This window comes from Esox lucius, chromosome 11 (genome assembly GCF_011004845.1).
Source record: "Esox lucius isolate fEsoLuc1 chromosome 11, fEsoLuc1.pri, whole genome shotgun sequence".
NCBI classification, from domain to species: domain Eukaryota; kingdom Metazoa; phylum Chordata; class Actinopteri; order Esociformes; family Esocidae; genus Esox; species Esox lucius.
The window spans coordinates 27,643,229-27,662,299 of NC_047579.1; the positions used below are offsets into that span (position 1 = coordinate 27,643,229).

At 45.9% G+C, this 19,071-nt stretch overlaps 1 protein-coding gene and 1 pseudogene across 4 annotated transcripts in view; both read right to left on the reverse strand.

Moving 5' to 3' along the window:
* Positions 1-2,244: 2,244 nt before the first annotated feature.
* On the reverse strand, positions 2,245-12,127 carry LOC117595260 (annotated as a pseudogene).
* Positions 12,128-13,555: 1,428 nt separating this feature from the next.
* Positions 13,556-19,071, reverse strand: part of LOC105012999 (SH3 and multiple ankyrin repeat domains protein 1) — a 73,833-nt gene continuing 68,317 nt past the window's right edge. For 3 of the 4 annotated variants that reach the window (XM_034295297.1, XM_034295299.1, XM_034295296.1), the window contains 2 exons: positions 17,143-17,251; positions 13,556-15,660 (listed from right to left, as the gene is read on the reverse strand). In XM_034295297.1, coding sequence (XP_034151188.1) covers positions 13,637-15,660; positions 17,143-17,251 — 2,133 coding nt within the window. In that variant the 3' untranslated portion in view covers positions 13,556-13,636. The remainder of the gene's footprint in view (positions 15,661-17,142; positions 17,252-19,071) is intronic. The other variant, XM_034295298.1, reaches the window with a different exon arrangement.

Genomic DNA, 19,071 nt, shown 5'->3' on the forward strand with positions numbered 1-19,071 from the left:
TAAGTGAGATTTTGTAACATGGGTCATCTGGTCTTTCCACATTTGGTGGGCAACCTCATCAGTTCATCTGAGTGGCAGGTTGTGCCGAGTGGACTAGCGTTTGTGGTGACAGCAGTTAGCCACCTGCTTGAGTGTACTGAGGGCAGCATGAGCAGAAGGTCCTTGGTCAGGGTGTTTAAAAATATTCTTGAGGCATCCTGTCAGTTAAAGCCTACACTGACGCTTGCACGCTAGAGTACAAAGGTTTGACTGCTGTTTTCCTCCTTGAAACTGGCTGTAGTTCATGTATGAGGCCTGTGTGAAATGTTGCAATACAATGTTCAGGTTCGCTTTGGGTTTCAGTGTGTGTACAGATGCTGACAAATGTACTCTAATGATTAGGCCTGTTTTATTGATAAGGCAGTTCTGTGAGTGTCAGTGTTTAGGTACAAAACTCTGTAATAAAGTGGTGAAAATGGAGTAACTGCAAGCTGTGTTTATAATTGCATTGGTTGCTCTATGAACTAGGAATCATTATGGTCTCCAAGCTTGTAGGCCTTTAGCCTATCATACAGAATTGGGGTTTACAGGCAGTATTTTTTGATAGTGGTAAACATGTACATTAACATACATTGAGCTAGATTTGGCAGAAAAAAATAGTTTTACAGAACACTGACCTCATAGTTTGAAATTCTCTATGCAAACAAAATGAACAGTGTAGACATTACTGTACATCCCTATCAGTGAAATTTCTGGTGGTCCGGGGTTCTGGGCAACCCATGTGTTCTGGCCGCGTAGGTGCTTTCAAACCTATAGTACTTTCAAAATAAACTATTTGGTGACTTTCTAGTCCAGTAAAGCATAAGAACTGATACATTAGTTCTTTTCACGGTGTTTCTTCACTTAAGTTTGCATTTAAGTGTTAAGAACACCCACATCCAAATATGCAGAAAGCATATCTACTTCCATTGTTGTAAAAAGTTTTCTGTGAAATTGTATGTTTCCTGAATGTTTTAAGGATAGAGGTTCAAACGTTTTCATCAGATACTCTGGGTCATGTTGGTTCCAACTTTACTGGTGTTACTGATGGTTTCCCCACTCAGTAGAGACAGACTAGTGTTTTGAATGCAAGTGGTCAGAATGCTAGATTAAACCAATGTTCACATTAGTGGAGGTAATAAATGAGGAAACACTCAATGCTATTTCTTCATCTTTATAATTCTAGTAACGTATTATTAATCTCTTAAAACATTTCAAATTCATATATGTTAATATGAATGTATGCGTTTCACATATATATTCTGTAAATTCTTTCATCTGTTCATAGTTATCACTTATAAAGACTCTTAAAGGAAACAAGACGGTGCTTTCTATACAGCCAGATCCCTCTGTTCCGACAGAGTAATTATACACTTTTCAATCATAGGCTTTGAGATGGTGGCGCAAAAACATACTCTGCAAAACAAGTTTGTCTCGCTGTTACATTTTTGCCTGACAAATCACTGCAATGACACACTGAAGTCAGGAGGCTTTGTGTTAAGCTAGACTAGCTCAAATTGTAGCAGATGGAATAGTTGTCACCACTAGCTTGCTGATTCTAAGATTGTGATGCAGTGAGGGAGGGTAAATCAGATGAACACTACTGAGTACTGGTTTACTTTGTAAATCTGCATACAACCATTAAAAATGAAAAAGCTGCAAGGAGGTGATGACTGATGAGCATACGTAACAGAAGCCTTCCATGGACTGAGCTGTATAGCAAGCACCTCAGTTAAAGAAAGAAAATACCTTTTTCATGTTAAACATTTGGAAGACAGAGATTCTTTAGAACTTTAGAGTTTTAAAATCCTAAATCATAATTAGAATGAGCATTATTTTCATCGTCCTTATTGCTATACCACCTGCATCTTAACCATGATCCCTGTGATCATCTGAGTCACAGCACAGCCACAGAAACATTACATATCCTCTTCAGATCAGTGATGGAAAACACTATATCTGACCAGTGCTGTAAGTGGTATGAAAAGATATGGGTTTTAGGACTCAAACATGGCAAGACAAGGTGAAATGTAGTAAACTGAGTTAATGGAAGAGCCCTTCAGTATACTTGATTTGAGTAAGTGTAAAATGTTTTTGTCAGACTGATCACACATTTGGCTAAAAGCGCAAGTCCAACTGTAAATGCAGTGTGAACATAGATCAATACTCGTATGACCTGTAGAAATGATACATTTATATTTAAATGAGCAGATAAACAATGGAATATAAATGGACACTACTTTAATTATCCAATATGATTTGAAATAAAATAACAATAGAAAATTAATAAATGATAATTTGCATCCTTTTCATGATAACATTTGTTTCAAGGGCATTTCTAAAGCACAATAGATACAGTACAGGTTTATCATTTGAATGAAATAATGTGAACAATGGCAATGTAGTGAATTTAACTTTGACTGGCACACAGTGAGGTTTAAAGAGAATTCACAGCTTTAAAAACAGAGGCCGCTCTCCCTTGGATGGCAGAAGAATTCTTGCATAAAAATATATTTGGTGTCGATCTGAATCCCCAAACAAATATTTTTTTCTTAACTTCCTGGGAATGAAGCATACATCAGTCAAGTCTATTATTTCAAATACTTCACCAAAAACAAGAGGGCAAAATAAATGTGGTTTCATGACTAGACAGAAGCCTTTATATAAAAGCATTTTAAATGTCAGATCAGTGATATTTTTCCAGTATTTATTTAAATATTTGTATAATATCTGTATGTTTTGGTGATAGTATTTATGTTAAAATACTGATCTGTTGTCAAGAATGTCTTAACATCTGGGATTATATTGACTTACTGCAAAATGATGGAATTACAATGTTGCCCAAAACCGTAAGAGCGCTGTCTCAGTTATCACAGGCATAACAGGGAAGTGCAGCTTATAACAGTAAGGACGATGATAGTGATGAGAATATAGTAATAATTCTCTTCATATCAACAGCAGTATTCCAGACCCATTTAAGTTTAAAAACTGTTGTAAGAACAATCATAGTATTAAAACAGATGTAAGCATATCTCTCCTCCCCGTTTTGGGCTTCAGCTCCGTATATTCTCCTGTGGTTCCGTAGAAAGAGTGCCATTTTTGGAAGGAGTGGGGGGATTGGGTGGGAAAGAGAAAGATCTGGCAGTTTGTCGCTCTTTCCCTCCCCTCTCCTAATTGGTCTCTCTCCATTGGTCCCTCTGACAGAGAACTTTAGGTTGGCTGTTCGCACTTCCTTCGATGCTTCAGAAATCTTTTTTGTATAAATGGAGTCAATCTTCAATGAGATTTTGTTTTCAATGTCACATATTCTCTCGACCTCTGAAAGCACAGTCCCTTTTAGTATATTACATCTTGAATCCAAACGTATTTTTAAGGTGTCCCATTAATTCTAACACAAACACAAGGTTTGTGTGCGTGTTTGCATGTTCGTGTGAGAGTGCCTGTGAATGTCTGTGAGCATTTTTAAGTATGCATTTCTGCATGTCAGTATAGTGACGTTTGTTTATTTCTATGCGGTTGGTCTGGGCACTTATTTTGCTACAGATTTGTAATACAGTGACCAGTCTGTATATAATGTCATTATGAGACTTAACGTGATAAAGAAGCTATAGAGAAATACAATGTGTTATCAGGTCTTTATCAAAGGACCTTCAGTGAGCACAGAGCCCTCCCACTGGCGAGGTAAAAACAGATGACCAATCACCCAGTCGTTTAGACAGGTCTCTGACTCCAGACACAGTTAAGTGAGGATTCCCCCCAACCTAACAGGGGACCAGACCTACAGTTCAGTCCAACAGGTAGAACCTGGCTCCCCCTGCTACACTTCCCAGGACATGCATGTAGGCTGACACCTTCTCTAACATCTAGTTCCCGCCCACTGTCCCAACTTGATCAACCAGATAAAATAACCCTTTACATTCACCCAGACAATGAACACAGAAGTGTACAGCCAATGGTCAAGAGAGGAACTAGACAACTCCCTAACCCTTGAAGAGAGTGGAACTGGACTACTACCCCACCCTTGGACTGAGAGGAACTAGACAACTCCCTAACCCTAGAACCGAGAGGAACTAGACAACTCCCTAACCCTAGGACAAAGGAACTAGTGAACTCCCTAACCCTAGGACAGAGGAACTAGACAACTCCCTAACCTTAGGACAGAGGAACTAGACAACTCTCTGACCCTATGACAGAGAGGAACTATGCCACTCCCTAACCCTAGAACAGAGAGGAAATAAACAATGCCCAAACCCTAGAACAGGAATTAGACAACTCCCTAACCCTAGGACAGAGAGAAAGTAGACAATGTCCTAACTCTAGGACAGAGAGGAACTAGACCACTCGCTAATCCTAGAACAGAGAGGAAATAAAAAATGCCCAAACCCTAGAACAGGAATTAGACAACTCCCTAACCCTAGGACAGAGAGGAACTAGACCACTCGCTAATCCTAGAACAGAGAGGAAATAAAAAATGCCCAAACCCTAGAACAGGAATTAGACAACTCGCTAACCCTAGGACAGAGAGGAACTAGACAATGTCCTAACCCTAGGACAGAGAGGAACTAGACCACTCGCTAATCCTAGAACAGAGAGGAAATAAAAAATGCCCAAACCCTAGAACAGGAATTAGACAACTCCCTAACCCAAGGACAGAGAGGAACTAGACAATGTCCTAACCCTAGGACAGAGAGGAACTAAACAATGCCCTAACCCTAAGACAGAGAGGAACTAGACAACTCCCTAACCCTAGAACAAGAACTAGACATCTCCCTAACCTTTGGACAGAGAGGAACCAGACTACTCCCTAAGACAGAGAAGAACTAGACAACTCCCTAACCCTAGGACAGAGTGGAACTAGACAACTCCCTAACCCAAGGACAGAGTGGAACTAGACAACTCCCTAAACCAAGGACAGAGTGGAACTAGACAACTCCCTAACCCAAGGACAGAGTGGAACTAGACAACTCCCTAACCCAAGGACAGAGAGGAACTAGACAACTCCCTAAACCAAGGACAGAGTGGAACTAGACAACTCCCTAACCCAAGGACAGAGTGGAACTAGACAACTCCCTAACCCAAGGACAGAGTGGAACTAGACAACTCCCTAACCCAAGGACAGAGTGGAACTAGACAACTCCCTAACCCAAGGACAGAGTGGAACTAGACAACTCCCTAACCCAAGGACAGAGTGGAACTAGACAACTCCCTAACCCTAAGACAGAATGGAACTAGACAACTCCCTAAACCAAGGACAGAGTGGAACTAGACAACTCCCTAACCCTAGGACAGAGTGGAACTAGACAACTCCCTAACCCAAGGACAGAGAGGAACTAGACAACTCCCTAACCCAAGGACAGAGTGGAACTAGACAACTCCTTAACCCAAGGACAGAGAGGAACTAGACTGCTACAGATGCCACGTTTACATTGGATCTAACACAGGGATCATACTGCATGTCCTGATCTTGTTCACATTGTAATTGGGTCAGTTCTTTCAGATGGTATTAATACATTGTATTCAAATGTATTTTATCCATCTACGTTGTGACCAGATTTCCCGGTCCCTCTCAGTATGAATTTTTTTTAACAGCTTTAAAAAAAATATTGTCGGACACATTGCTGGTATAAGTCAATGTTTCCATCTGTAAATTATTTTAAATAGTCTCACTGTTCAGATTGGTCTACATTTAAGATACCCATGCATGCCTGATAAAACATTTTGGCCCAATCAGAATGTGGACACTAAAAGGACAAAAAACACATCTTAGGGCCTCCCAGGTAGTGCAGTGATCATAATCGCTATTCTGTAGCACAAAGCTGTGTGTATTAAAGAATGGACAGGCATGGATGCCCAGGAGTAAGGCATGCCATGATCTTCAACTCTCCTAAATCCATTGGGAGTTGTTGAGACTGGACAGCCCCAGATACATTTTGGTATGATGAAATTTGGTCAGAAAAGACCTGCTATAAATGGGGCTCAGGAGGAGATTTATATTGGTAAGAGGACAGGAGGAGACATCTATTGGTAAGAGGACTGGAGGAGAAATCTATCGGTAATAATATAGAGAGTCATCGTCTGCCCCTTAATACCAACTCAGATAAAAGAGCTAAACAACTTTTAATTGCTTCTCTCAATATTGTCTCACTTTTGTCATACTAAATGTTTTCTCACTCTCTACTTGTGTGTGTATGGGGTACTGTGTGGTACTGTGTGGTACTGCATGTACATGACTATCTGTGAGTAAGCCAGCCGGTGGTGAGTACAAGGCGATCTTCAGCCCTTCTTCATCTCTCCTTTTATCCTCTTTATTTCCTGATTGGTTCTCCATCTGGGTGAAATGGGGTCCTCTGCATTTGTTGTTTGAATCCAACATGAAGAGCAGCAGTCGTGTCCTCGCACTCTCCTCTTCCCTCACTGACTCCAGCCCCCCTCCTTTCTCTGTTTTCTCAGCTCCGACTCCCATCATCTCTTCTTCCTCGTGGTGACAGAGCAGAAATGGGAAAAGGAGAGCTAGAAAGCCTTGGGAAAGAGCAGAGAAACAATTAATTCATTGTGAATTTGACATTATATTTTCAGTTTGAGTTGTCTGTGGAGGCTTCAACAACCACATTCCCCAGGGCCATTCTAGATGGATTCCACATTGATTATTGTCAACACTATATTATTATAATTCACATTATATATAATTATTATTATATGGTTATTATCAACACTATATTTTTATGAATCACATTATATATAATTATTATTATATGGTTATTATCAACACTATATTATTATAAATCACATTATATATAATTATTATATTGTTATTATCAACACTCTTATTATAAATCACATTATATATAATTATTATTATATGGTTATTATCAACACTATATTATAATTCACATTATATATAATTATTATTATATGGTTATTATCAACATGACATTATTATCATTCACATTATATATAATTTTTATGTGGTTATTATCAACATGACATTATTATCATTCACATTATATATAATTATTATATGGTTATTATCAACATGACATTATCATTCACATTATATATTATTTTGTTATTATCAACATTATATTATTATTATTCAGATTATATATTATGTTATTATCAACTGTATATTGTTACTATTCACATTATATATTATTACATGGTTATCATCAACATTATATTATTATTATTCGCGTTATATACAATATTGTGCAAGAGTCAAACTAAAGCCATCATTTATTTTTTTTACAAAAAAATTCTACCCAAAAAAATGATTTGACTTTTGCACAGTACTGTATTATCATTATTCACATTATATATTGTTATTATTTGTGTTATGGTCATTATTACATGTTTAATATTATTATTCATTTTTATCCTGATTTCAATTGGAGAGGCAAAATTGAAACAGGGGAAACGGGAGAGTGAGACAGGAGTGAAAGAGATGGGAAAGAGAAAGGACAGGTCCACATAAGGAAAATAGAGTTCTTATACCAGCAGATTCTTAAGAGAGACAGTCAGTAATTATTCTCCTCCCACCCCTAACAGACCCGGTAGTGGACAACCTCAGACATGCTTTTTCAACAGCTAAAGTTCTGGATAAGCATCAGTGTGCCCACCCCTCTTCCAGGGTCGTCACATACACCAAAGCCCAGGAACACATCAGCCCTACACTGAACCACCTCCACTGGCTGGTCCTGTAAGAACCGATGGTCTATACCACACCACTGGAATCCTTCCATTATGTGCAGTGGCAGATAACATTCTGTTGTACACTGCAGGATATTAAACTGGCTGGTCTAAAGTGGTCCAGCGTTCTAAGCTGCTACATCTGGTGGACATGTACAGCTGCAGCATGGGTTTCAATCAGTCCCACTGCTCTTTTGGCAAAAGTGATTTTTTCACACTTTCTTATCAAATATAGCACTACATAATATACACTGATCAGCATATATAAGCATCTGCCAAATATGATGTTGGTCCTCCCTGTGCCGCCAAAACACGGCTGACCCACCAAGGCATGGACCCTACAAGACCCCTGAAGGTGTCCTGTGGTATCTGGCACCGAGACATTAGCTGCAGATCTTTCCAGTCCTCTATGTTGCCAGGTGGAGCTGCCGCGGATCAGGTTGAGATCTGGGGAATTTGGAGGCCAGGGCAACACCTTCAACTCTTCATCGTGATCCTCAAATCATTCCTGAACAACGTGTGCGCAGGTCTGACTGGGAGATGTTTATTTAATTTAGCTGCAGCAACTTGTACCTCAGCTGAATTGGAATGATTTGGCTGACTAACAGCCATAACCTCAGTCACAAGGGTGACTGAGGTTATCCATCAACTCTACAGGTTTGTCTTTTGTAAGTTCTAGGTTAGTTTTACTGCACCCGTAGAGTAAGTTGAGAAAGCACAAATCGAAGGGTCTAACATGCTCATCGGCCTTCCTTTCAGATTCAATGATTAGATTAGGTTAAACTTCATTGTCATTGAACAGTACAAGTACAGTACAACAAAATGCAGTTTGCATCTAACCAGAAGTGCAAATAGAGGAGTGCAGGAAAATGTATATGTACATACAAGTGGAACATGTTGCATGCCTGTGTTGCACCCTGTTGGACAAAATCTATCAAAAAATCAAGCCAAAGAGGTTCGTTTGGGAGAACATGTAGTATTTCTAGGATGTGAAATTCTATATACACTGTCCTGGCATAGGTTTATGGGTTGTGGAGATGGTAGACACTCTAGTGGAGGAGCAGAACTGGTTTGGTTTGTTCAGCAGTATGTGGTCTACTGCAGATAGTTTTCTTTTGTCTGATGATCTGCTGTGTGATACAAATTATTTTGATTGGATGCACATACACATCACATTCACTGACAGATTATTGTCCATGATGACAGTTTGGACTCGTTTAAAGTTTTCACGCTATCTGAAAGGCTTTGCAGAGTTTCTGTACGCAGGACTGAAATAAAGCTTGTTTGTGTACTTAACAACGTCCTGTTTTGCATGGTTAAAATCCCCCGATGATGGTCAGTGTAGAATCTGGGTATTTTCTACCTCAGTGATCTTATCAGTGGGTCCGTGTTGCACTGTGAATGCAGAGTAGCTTGATTTAATTGTCCAACTCCAGCCAAAATCACAAAGTGGCTCGCCCAATCCCAAACCCATAGCAAAGGCTTGAGATTTGACTTGTTGTCAGGGTGACCTTTGCCGTACATCATTGGATGATGACCCTTTGGAACAGAAACAGCTAATAATATTCCCTAATTATTTTCTCCATGTAAAAGAAACCTGCATTTCAGACATGTTCCAAAATGTGACAAACCAGTAAACAAAAGCAGCATCCTAAACACTGTGGCTGCCACGCGGAGCGCCAACCCATATTCCAGTTTTTGCAGCTCTTGAAAGACGAACCTACATGGCAAGTACAGATCGGTGATTCTCAGCCTCTTCCCTGGGACCCCCAACAGGTCAATGTAGTTAAACTATTCCAGAGCTGGCACACCTGACTTTACTACTAACATGAAACCCAGTGATTAGGTTTAATTAGGTGTAATACTACAGAGAAGTGATGGGCAACCACAGCTTTTGGAGTCCTTTGAAGCTTGAGACGAAAACAGGTCATTATTCAAAGCTTTTAACACAGTGCACAGTAGTGACATCTGCTGGCTAGAAATACATATTGCTTGTTTAATGTTTTTATAGACATCTTTCGCACTAATATTTTATGGTGCGGTGGTAAGGTGTGCCATTGACAGGGGAAATTCCTCTTGCCTTTTCTATTAGTTTAAAAAAAAACTTTGCATCCGTTTTGTTTTGAATAGTAAACACAAGAGTGTCGTGGAACAATACCTATTTAAGTGTTTGTCCAGTAGCTTCCCTCAAGGAGAAAGCCCCCACTTCTATATCAAAGATCTCTGGGCTATCCTAAACATTGTAAGCACTACCTTATATACGACAGTACTCTTTTACCTGTAAAAAAACGAATAACTGTTTAATACAATAGCATGCTAAAGTAATATCAGGGGGGAAATACACTTCAGCAATTTCTGCTAAAACACAGTAGAAAAACTATAATAGCCAATTTTTTCACGTGGGGGGAGAGAAGAAAAAGACAGAGGACAGTAACATGGAGAGAAACAGATAAGAGACAAGAAACGGGGGATAAGCCCAGATTTAAAACCTGGCACAGGATTTCTTTTATCCCCATTTTACAAGACGGGCCTATCTCTGCTCTGATTCTGTCAGCGTCTAAATTCATCCCTGCATCCACCCACCCAGCCGCATTTACCTGTCCGTCACCCTCTTCAGGGCACGTTCGATGTTCATGCGGTGCCCCACGCGCGTCACCCCCAGATCTAGATAGTCCTCCTTGGTGAGTGAGGGCAGGTGAGTGCCATCAATCTCATTGTCCAGGAAATGCTCCCTGTGCTCGCCCAGGTTCAGGTAGCCCAGCCAATCAGCCACGTCGTACTTGGTCCAGTAGGGCAGTGGCTTGGAGGCAAATGGCTTTGAAGGGGATGGCGGGGGGAGGTGGGGGTAGCTCAGGCAGGGGGGAGGGGGGAGAGGGTGCAGGGGAGGTGACGAGGTACCAGATAGAAAGTGGGTGGGGGAGAGGGAGCGCGACACCAACAGGGAAGCATTCGGGGCAGGAGGTGCGCCCGAAGGGGCAAAGAGAGGAGGGGATGGGGAGAAGTAGGGGTCCCCCATCGGGTTAGCCGGCGAGGGAGGGGTGATAGAGCCACGGAGCTCGTAGAGGCTGCTGTAGAAGGCGTGGGTGGGGAGGAGGGGGAGGGAGGATGGGCGGGGGTGGTCCTAGTTTGGGCCTTTCAGAGGGCGAGATGAGGGGACTGGGGGCACGCCTCCTCTGCAGGTGGTGGGACTCCGCCTTCCTAGACTCTCGACTGGGGATGAACTGGAACTCCAGGGCTTTGGTGCGGTACACAGGACGGCGTTTGGGAGACGTCGGATAAGGGGAGTAGGTGGGGGAAGACAGGGGAGAATGGGAGCGGGGAGGTGGCTGTATGGCTGCCACAGGGGGCTGAGGGGACGTGGAACGGGCCCAGCTGGCGTACTGGGAGGACGGGGTGGGGGACGGGGACAGGGACGGCTGAGAGTGGTGGATAGGAGAGGGAGACAGGGAGCGAGCAGAGGGGGGACTCAGAGCAGAGGCAGAGTCTTCTGAAAACCTGAAGATGGAAATGAAACAAAGGGACGATCAAGAGAAAGGGGACAGAGAGAATAGTCAGATGTTATACACAGGGTTATTTATAACATGTGACTCCACCTCGACATCATTCACCTCTAGCGGACAAAAAATAACATGTGACCCTTCCTGACCATATTTTCCACTATTAGACACATTATATTTATAATGTGATTCTTCCTCACCATTATTTACCACTAGCAGACTAAACCTAGCCACTGTTGGATGCTGTTTCAATTTGCTCAGGGTGTTAACAGCAACTAAAAGCCAGTTGTGTTGAGCAGACTCTACTGTTCAAACATAGGCAGTACATCATAGAAGGACATAATAACATCTCATCAGACAGACAGTGCGAGAAGAGAGAGAGAGAGAGTAATTACCTGTTTCTGGTGGTGAACAGACATGAGACAGACAGAGACAAAAGCAGGGGACATAAAAGTGGGGAAGCTTTTACACAATAAACACACGCACACACCAACAAAATGTAGCGTAGAACCAGGACAGGAGGTTGCCGTGACAATGCCACGCTGTACAAGTAGAACAGTTCATATGTTTACATGAAAATATATGGCCCACAGCTGTTTTGGCCCTATCCACCGGCGCAGGCCCTCAGAATAGCCCTACCAGTGGTTGAATTCTGTGGGAGTCCTACATTCAAATGTCCGGCTGTATGTAAAGTATGAAAGTGGCACACAGGAGCTCCTTGCACCGTTTTTTTTCAACCCAGTTAAAAGTGTACCTGTTTCTGCTCAGCGACCTCTGGCTCCCTCTCTGTTGCAGTTTGCTGCTGAGCTCGTTCATGATGCTGGCCTTCATACTGGACACGGGAGGGTAGAGCTTCCTGCCCTCCCATGTAGGGCCCTGGTCCCCGATTAACTGACTGTCGGACCCCCACAGAGGCTTTGTCTCAGGGTCCGCGGTCCCGGTCAAAGTATGGCGACGTGGACGCCCCCAAATTCTGTGTCATCCCGTAACCATCCCTTCCTCCGTCGTCCTCCCCGTCTCCCGCCTCACCTTCCTCCTCCTCTTCCTCCTCTCTCCTTCTGTGGGAGTGGAAGGAGGGTGGGGCGGTGCTGGTCTCCCTGCGTAGTTCGGCGGCGCGGCCCCCCTCCCTGAACCTGCCTGATTTGGGGTAGGTGGAGGCGGTGGCGTTGTGCATGTCAAAGGTCTGTCCGTCCAGGTAGTTCATATACGACTCCAGGAGGTCTGCTCCTCCCGCCCTGTCTCCCTCCGCTCCCCCTCCTTCCCTCCCTCTCTCCAGCCTCTCCCCCAGTCTCTCCCTGGCCCCTCCGCTCATGGCCAGGATGCTGTCCAGGTGGTGGTCACTGCTGCTGCGGCTGTCCAGCTCCTCTATCCCGGAGTCCACCACCGTCTCCTGGGACTCTCCGGCCTTGGCTGAGGGGTGGGGGTGGTGCTCCCCTGCCCGGCGGCTGGCAGCCGCTGGGCCCGAGGGGGCCGGGTGTGTCCTGTCCTGGTGAGGCTGGGCTGAGGTCCTGGTGGCGGTGGAAGCTGTGGTGGTGGTGGGGGCACAGGTAGCAGTGGAGGTCAGGGCGGCAGAGCCCCGGAAGGGACCAGACGAGGCCGCGGTTGAAGTGATGGGAGGTGGGCCGTGGTAGGCTGGGGGCCCGGGAATGGAGTGGGGAGGAGGGGTGGGGGAGGAACGACTGTGGATGGGTGAGGAGCGACCTTGGATGGGTGAAGAGCGTCCATGGACAGGGGAGGAGCGCCCATGGCTCGGGGAAGAACGACCTTGAATGGGGGAGGAGCGACCTTGGATGGGGGAGGAGCGACCTTGGATGGGGGAGGAGCGTCCATGGATGGGGGAGGAGCGTCCGTGGATGGGGGAGGAGCGTCCTTGACTTGGGGAAGAACGTCCTTGGATGGGGGAGGAACGACCCTTGGTGGGGGAGAAGTGTCCGTGAGGGGGAGGAGTGGGGGAGGAGTGTCCGGTATGCATGCTGTTGTAGAGGTGGTGAGAATGGGTCATGGCAAGAGTTGGTCGGTGGAAAGAGGAGGGAGGAGGTGGGGGGGAGACAGAAGGGGGAGGCGGGGGTCCTGTGGGCTGGAGGCCAGAGGGTGAGGGGGGAGGAAGGGGGTTGGGGGACGTCTGAGACGGGGAGTTTCCGGACTGTGTCAGGTTGGCCACCTCGCTGTCGTAGGAGGTGAGGCTAGAGGTTGTGGAGTCCCCCGTCTGTGGCGAGGGAAGCGGGGTGTGGGCCTGGAACCCGCTGATGAACATGTCTTTTGGAGGTGGGGGTGGGGGTGGCGGAGGAGGCGGGGGAGGCGGGGGTTGCGCCTGCCGGGAGGCCCGGCTATTGATCATGGCGTGATGCGTGTACCCGGACATTCCGCCCATGCCCCGGTCAAAGCTGTTGGCGAACTCCAGGGGGGGAGGAAGTGGGTCTGCGAAGACAAACTCGTCATCCGCATCCACCGAGGGGGCAGGGGGTGGCAGAACCATGAGGCCACTGCCTCCAGAACCCCCTCCCCCCGGAGGATGAGACGGGGCGGCTGTGGCGGGGGGGAGACGGAGGAGTCAGGGACAGGATGTAGGCACCCGCCTCACTCTCCATCCTCAGGAAGGACGGCCTGCGGGGGGGCTGGTGCGAGGGCTGAGGGGGCTGCTGGGTAGCTTGCTGCTCGATGTAGCTCTCTCTATCTCTGTCTCTCTCCCTCGACCTCTCCCTCGACCTCTCCCGCGACCTCTCCCTCTCCCTTTCCCTCTCCTCCTTGTAGGTAGGTTGGTAGGGTTGGGACTGGTAGTGGTGGGTGTGAATCGTTTTGTCCTCAGAGAAGCGAACCCTCAGCCCCTCCCTGGCACCGCCTCCCTCCCTCTCCCGCTCTGCTCCTCCCCCCTCCTCACCCCAGCCTGCACTCCTGAGGATCCTCGGGGAGGGGGGTCGGCCGATGGAATGGGTGGTGGCCGCCAGGGAGGAGGACGTGACCAGGTAGGAGGAGCTGGAGGGCTGAGATGCAGAGGAAGCCGGACCTGGGGCGGTTGCCTGGCTGGGGAACGCCCCCGCAGTCGACATCTGTCGCCCGAACTGGTGCTCGGCGCCCCTCTCCCTCCTCAGTCTGCCGTCGTCCTTCAGGGCCCGCTCCCTGGCTGCCAGAGCCAGGCCCAGGGGGGACGAGGGATCCAGAACCTTCCCCGTCAGGGGGTGGATGAAGGTGGTGCCAGAGTGGATCTGCTGCTGTTGCTGCTGCTGCTGCTGTCGACCAGATGCCCCGTAGAAGTCGGCTGGGACAGACTTGGGCTGGTAGTCCGGTGCCGGGGAGGAGTACTCCGGCAGGCCAAAGGCCGGGGGCATGCTGCGGGTGTGTTGGATGAAGGTGTCCCCGGAGAACATTCCCTCATCGATAGACTTGGAGGGTCGCAGGCGCGGGGCGGGGACACCGGGCTGGGAGCTGAGCTGCTCGTGCTGAGCGGCCTGAGTCCTGCCCGCCCCCCCTCCCCCCGGCCCCAACTCCTCCTCGGCGGACATGAAGATGGAGGCGCTCTTTCTGCGGGCCTCGTGGAAGCGCTCCCTGTCCCGGCGGGCCGCGCCGACAATCGCCGCCCCGAACTGGCTGGTGAAGTCACTGTCCTGGCCTCGGAGGGTGGGGGGCGGCGGAGCCGGGATGGAAGGGGGAGCCGGGGGCTGCGGGGCTGGGGTGGACGGGGGCCGATGGGGGGTCGTGTCGGGCTCTCCCGGTGGGGGTTGCTCTGCCTCCACGCTGCTGCCCTGGCTGCTCCGCCCACTGCTGCTGGTGGAAGGGGCCTTCACGATGATGGTTGGAATGGGGATGGAGCTCTTCTCCACTGAGGTGCCCTGCCCAGCCCGTAGGTCCTCTACTTTAGACTGCTTCACCAGGGGGCCCTTCCCTCTCCGTGCCCCCACTCCTTTGGGGGCCCCACCTCCGGTGCTGCGCTCCACCCGCTGGGCCTGGCTCTGGGCGGCCTGTTGCTGCAGGGGCATCACCGTGGCGATGCTGGAAGGAGGGACAGCGTTGCTGTAACCCCTCCTTAGACCTGTAGCCTTGGCTCCCACCCCTGCGCCTCCGGGTCCAACAGGCTCCCCCTGATAGCCCCCTTTCCTGGAGGCCGTCCGGCTCTGGGCTGAGTGGGCAGGGGCGTTGGAGTACTGGTGCGCATGGTCCACCCCCCCTCCCCCCGGGCCGGTGCTGGGGGCCCCTGACCTCTCACGGCCCCCGTGGGTGAAGTGAACCGACTGGGAGTAGAGCTGGTAGTGGGCCGCCGTGGACGTGGACTGGGACACGGACACAGATGGCTGCTGAGAAGACTTGGCCCCCCTCCAGCCCAGGGGCGGGGCAGAGGAGAAGGGGGGGTCTGGCGGGGCGGTGGTGGGGGGCGGGGGGATGTCGTCTGGGCTGGGCACTGACAGACTGCGGGAGAGCTTCATGGCTGGAGGATTGAGATAGGACTTGTCCTCTTCAGGCACGCCTGCAGTACGCCACAGAAAGAGATAAATAAGATGGAAGTGAATGAAGAAATGAATGAGTAATGAAAGAGAGTGAAAGGGAGGAGGAAGTGAGGGAAACGGATGAAGGAGAACGACAGAAGAACAGGAAGAGAGCATAGGGATCTGATGGGTGAGGAATGGTGGAGTACTGCTAGCGAATGGTACAACAAAAGACCAGGTGATTCATCTTAGAGGATGTCTGTCTGTCTGTGCAACTGCCTGTCTGTCTGTATTTAAAGATATCATCCAGCTATATTGCTCAGTCTGTCATGGTAAAAGGCCAGAAACAGTCCAGAACTTTCTGCTACAAGAAAGAAAACTGACTGTGTTTACTTTGGCGAGTCAAAACTGTGTCACATTACAAAAATATTCAGAGCCGCAGTTCCAGCTCAGCCTCTGCAGAGAACCTCTCATAGCTACAGTGTGTCCACATATAAGCCCATAAACCTAGAACATTTTACATTTAAGTAATTTCGCAGACGCTCTTGCCCAGAGCAAGTTGGATTAAGCATGTTCAAGGGCACAACAACTGACTTTCACCTTGTCACCTTAGGGATTTGAACCAGTGACCTTGCTATCACTGATCTAACGCTCTAACTAGGCTTCCTGCACCCATGTACAGGAACAATGGAAAGCCGATGGTACAGTAGAACCCTACTCCAACATGTACCAGTCACAAATGTCAGCTGCAGGAGAGTTGTTCCACCAGCTGCGTGCCTTTTGAGTAGTATAATGTTACAATACAGGATTGACAAAAACAGCGTTGACAATTGTATGTTAAATCAGAGGGAATGCAGGTTGTTGTGTCCAAAGAGGAGCTTTAAATTAAGTTTAAAATTACGCTTAATTTAAAGACGATTTTAAAACATTTTAGCTTAAGTAACAAGGTTTGAAATGGTATGTTCAACTCATTTACATTTTAACCTCATAAGACCAGAATATGACCGTTATTTTTGATTAAAACCTATTTAAAAGATATAGTAAAAGGAATACTTTCACCACATTAATATAGTGTGTTAAATTAGCGACAGTAAATTAGTATCTAAGTGAATTAATCACTAGTTTTTATAAAATGATTAATATTATTCAGAAAAGTGGTTTGTACTGTATAAGACACAAGGGTGCTTGGATGTCCAAATGTTGAATTTTGGCCTTTTCGGAAGTCTTTATAGATATTAGGAAACATATTTATTGAATTTGTCATGTGGTCTATACATCAAAAATGTATTCTATTAACATAACAGACATTTTACATTAGTGTACAATTTCTACTTAAAATATAAAAGGCACATTTTGTGTAACGGCTCAGGACAGAGACAGACCAGAATAAGTAGATTGGAACATACGGTATGCTACACAGTAATGGACAAACAATTCACCACAGCAAACACCTTTGCTAGTCTACAGTACAGACGGACAGACAGGCCTGCCACAGGGCCAGACAGACACACAGACAGCCTCACCGATGGATTTCTGTCGCAGCATACCGTGAGGAGGGGCATGACCTGACACAAACTGGGCGCGGTCATAACCCAGGCCAGTCATTGTCATTCCTGATTGGTCGTAATTTGGCTGCACAGTAAGAGGAAAGGGAAGAGGGAACAAATGACAATGTTCAGAAAATATACAACTTAAATGAGAGAATTAACACATCCCTGTGGTAACGTATTGTATATTAAAACATTAGCTTGACTATCTAAGAAAGCATTTGTACTAACTTTGGTTATGATATCAATATTATTGAGTGATTTATATGACCACGTAAATTTCCGTTGGTTAATAGCTATTTTGTTTTACAGTGGATATAAAAAGTCTACACACCCCTGTTAAAATGCCAGGTTCTTGTGATGTAAAAGAATGAGACAAAGATAAATCATGTCAGAACTTTTTCCACTTTTAATGTGACCTATAATGTGAACAATTCAATTGAAAAACAAACTGAAATCTTTGAGGGGGAAAAAAGTTAAATAAAAACCTTACAATAACCTGGTTGCATAAGTGTTCATACCCTGCCATCATACACACCTGCCATCACTTAAAGTGACTCTGATTAATCACAAATAAAGTTCAGCTGTTCAAGTAGGATTTTCCTGGCATTTTCTTAGTTGCATCGCAGAGAGCTTCCAAAGCATCAGAGGGATCTAATTGTTGAACGATATCAGTCAGGAGAAGGGTACAAAAGAATTTCCAAAGATTAAATACCATGGAACACAGTGAAGACAGTCATCATCAAGTGGAGAAAATATGGCACAACAGAGACATTACCAAGTACTGGACGTCCCTCCAAAATGTATGAAAAAGACGAGAAGAAACTGGTCAGGGAGGCTTCCAAGAGGCCTACAGCAACATTAAAGGAACTGATGGAATTTCTGGCAAGTACTGGCTGTGTGCTACATGTGACAACAATCTCCCGTATTCTTCATATGAATCGCCTATGGGGTAGGCTGGCAAGACGGAAGCATTTTCTTACAAAGAAAAACATCCAAGCCCAGCTGAAGTTTGCAAAAACAAACATCAAGTCCCCCAAAAGCACGTGGGGAAATGTGTTATGGTCTAATGAAACCAAGGTTGAACTTTTTGGCCATAATTCCAAAAGGTATGTTTGGCGCAAAAACAACATTGCACATCACCCAAAGAACACCATACCCACAGAGAAGCATGGTGGTGGCTGCATCATGCTTTAGAGCTGTTTTTCTTCAGCTGGAACCAGGGCCTTAGTCAGGGTGGAGGGAATTATGAACAGTTCCAAATACCAGGCAATTTTGGTACAAAACCTTCAGGCGTCCTTTAGAAAGCTGAAGATAATGAGGAAGTTCACCTTTCAGCATGACAACAACCAAAAGCACACATCCAAATCCACAAAAGCATGGCTTCACCAGACGAAGATTAACGTTTTGGAATGGCCCAGCCAGAGCCCAGACCTGAATCCAAATTGAACATCTGTGGGGTGATCTGAAGAGGGGTGTGCACAGGAGATGTCCTCGGAATCTGACAGATTTGGAGCACTTTTGCAAAGAAAAGTGGTCAAATATTGCCACGTAAAGATGTGCCATGCTTATAGACTCCTACCCAAAAAGACTGAGTGCTGTAATAAAATCAAAAGGTGCTTCAACAAAGTATTAGTTTAAGGGTGTGTAAACGTATGCAACCAGGTTATTGTGAGTTAGTTTAAAAAAAAATTACATTCTCAAAGATTTCAGTTTGTTTTTCAATTGATTTGTTCACGTTATAGGTCACATTAAAGGTGGAAAAAGTTTTGACATGATTTATCTGTGTCTCATTCTTTTACATCAAAAGAACCTGGTATTTTAAAAGGGGTGTGTAGACTTTTTATATCCACTGTGCATACTAATCAGAAATATGCCTATACAAAAATAAGTAAAAAAAAAAAT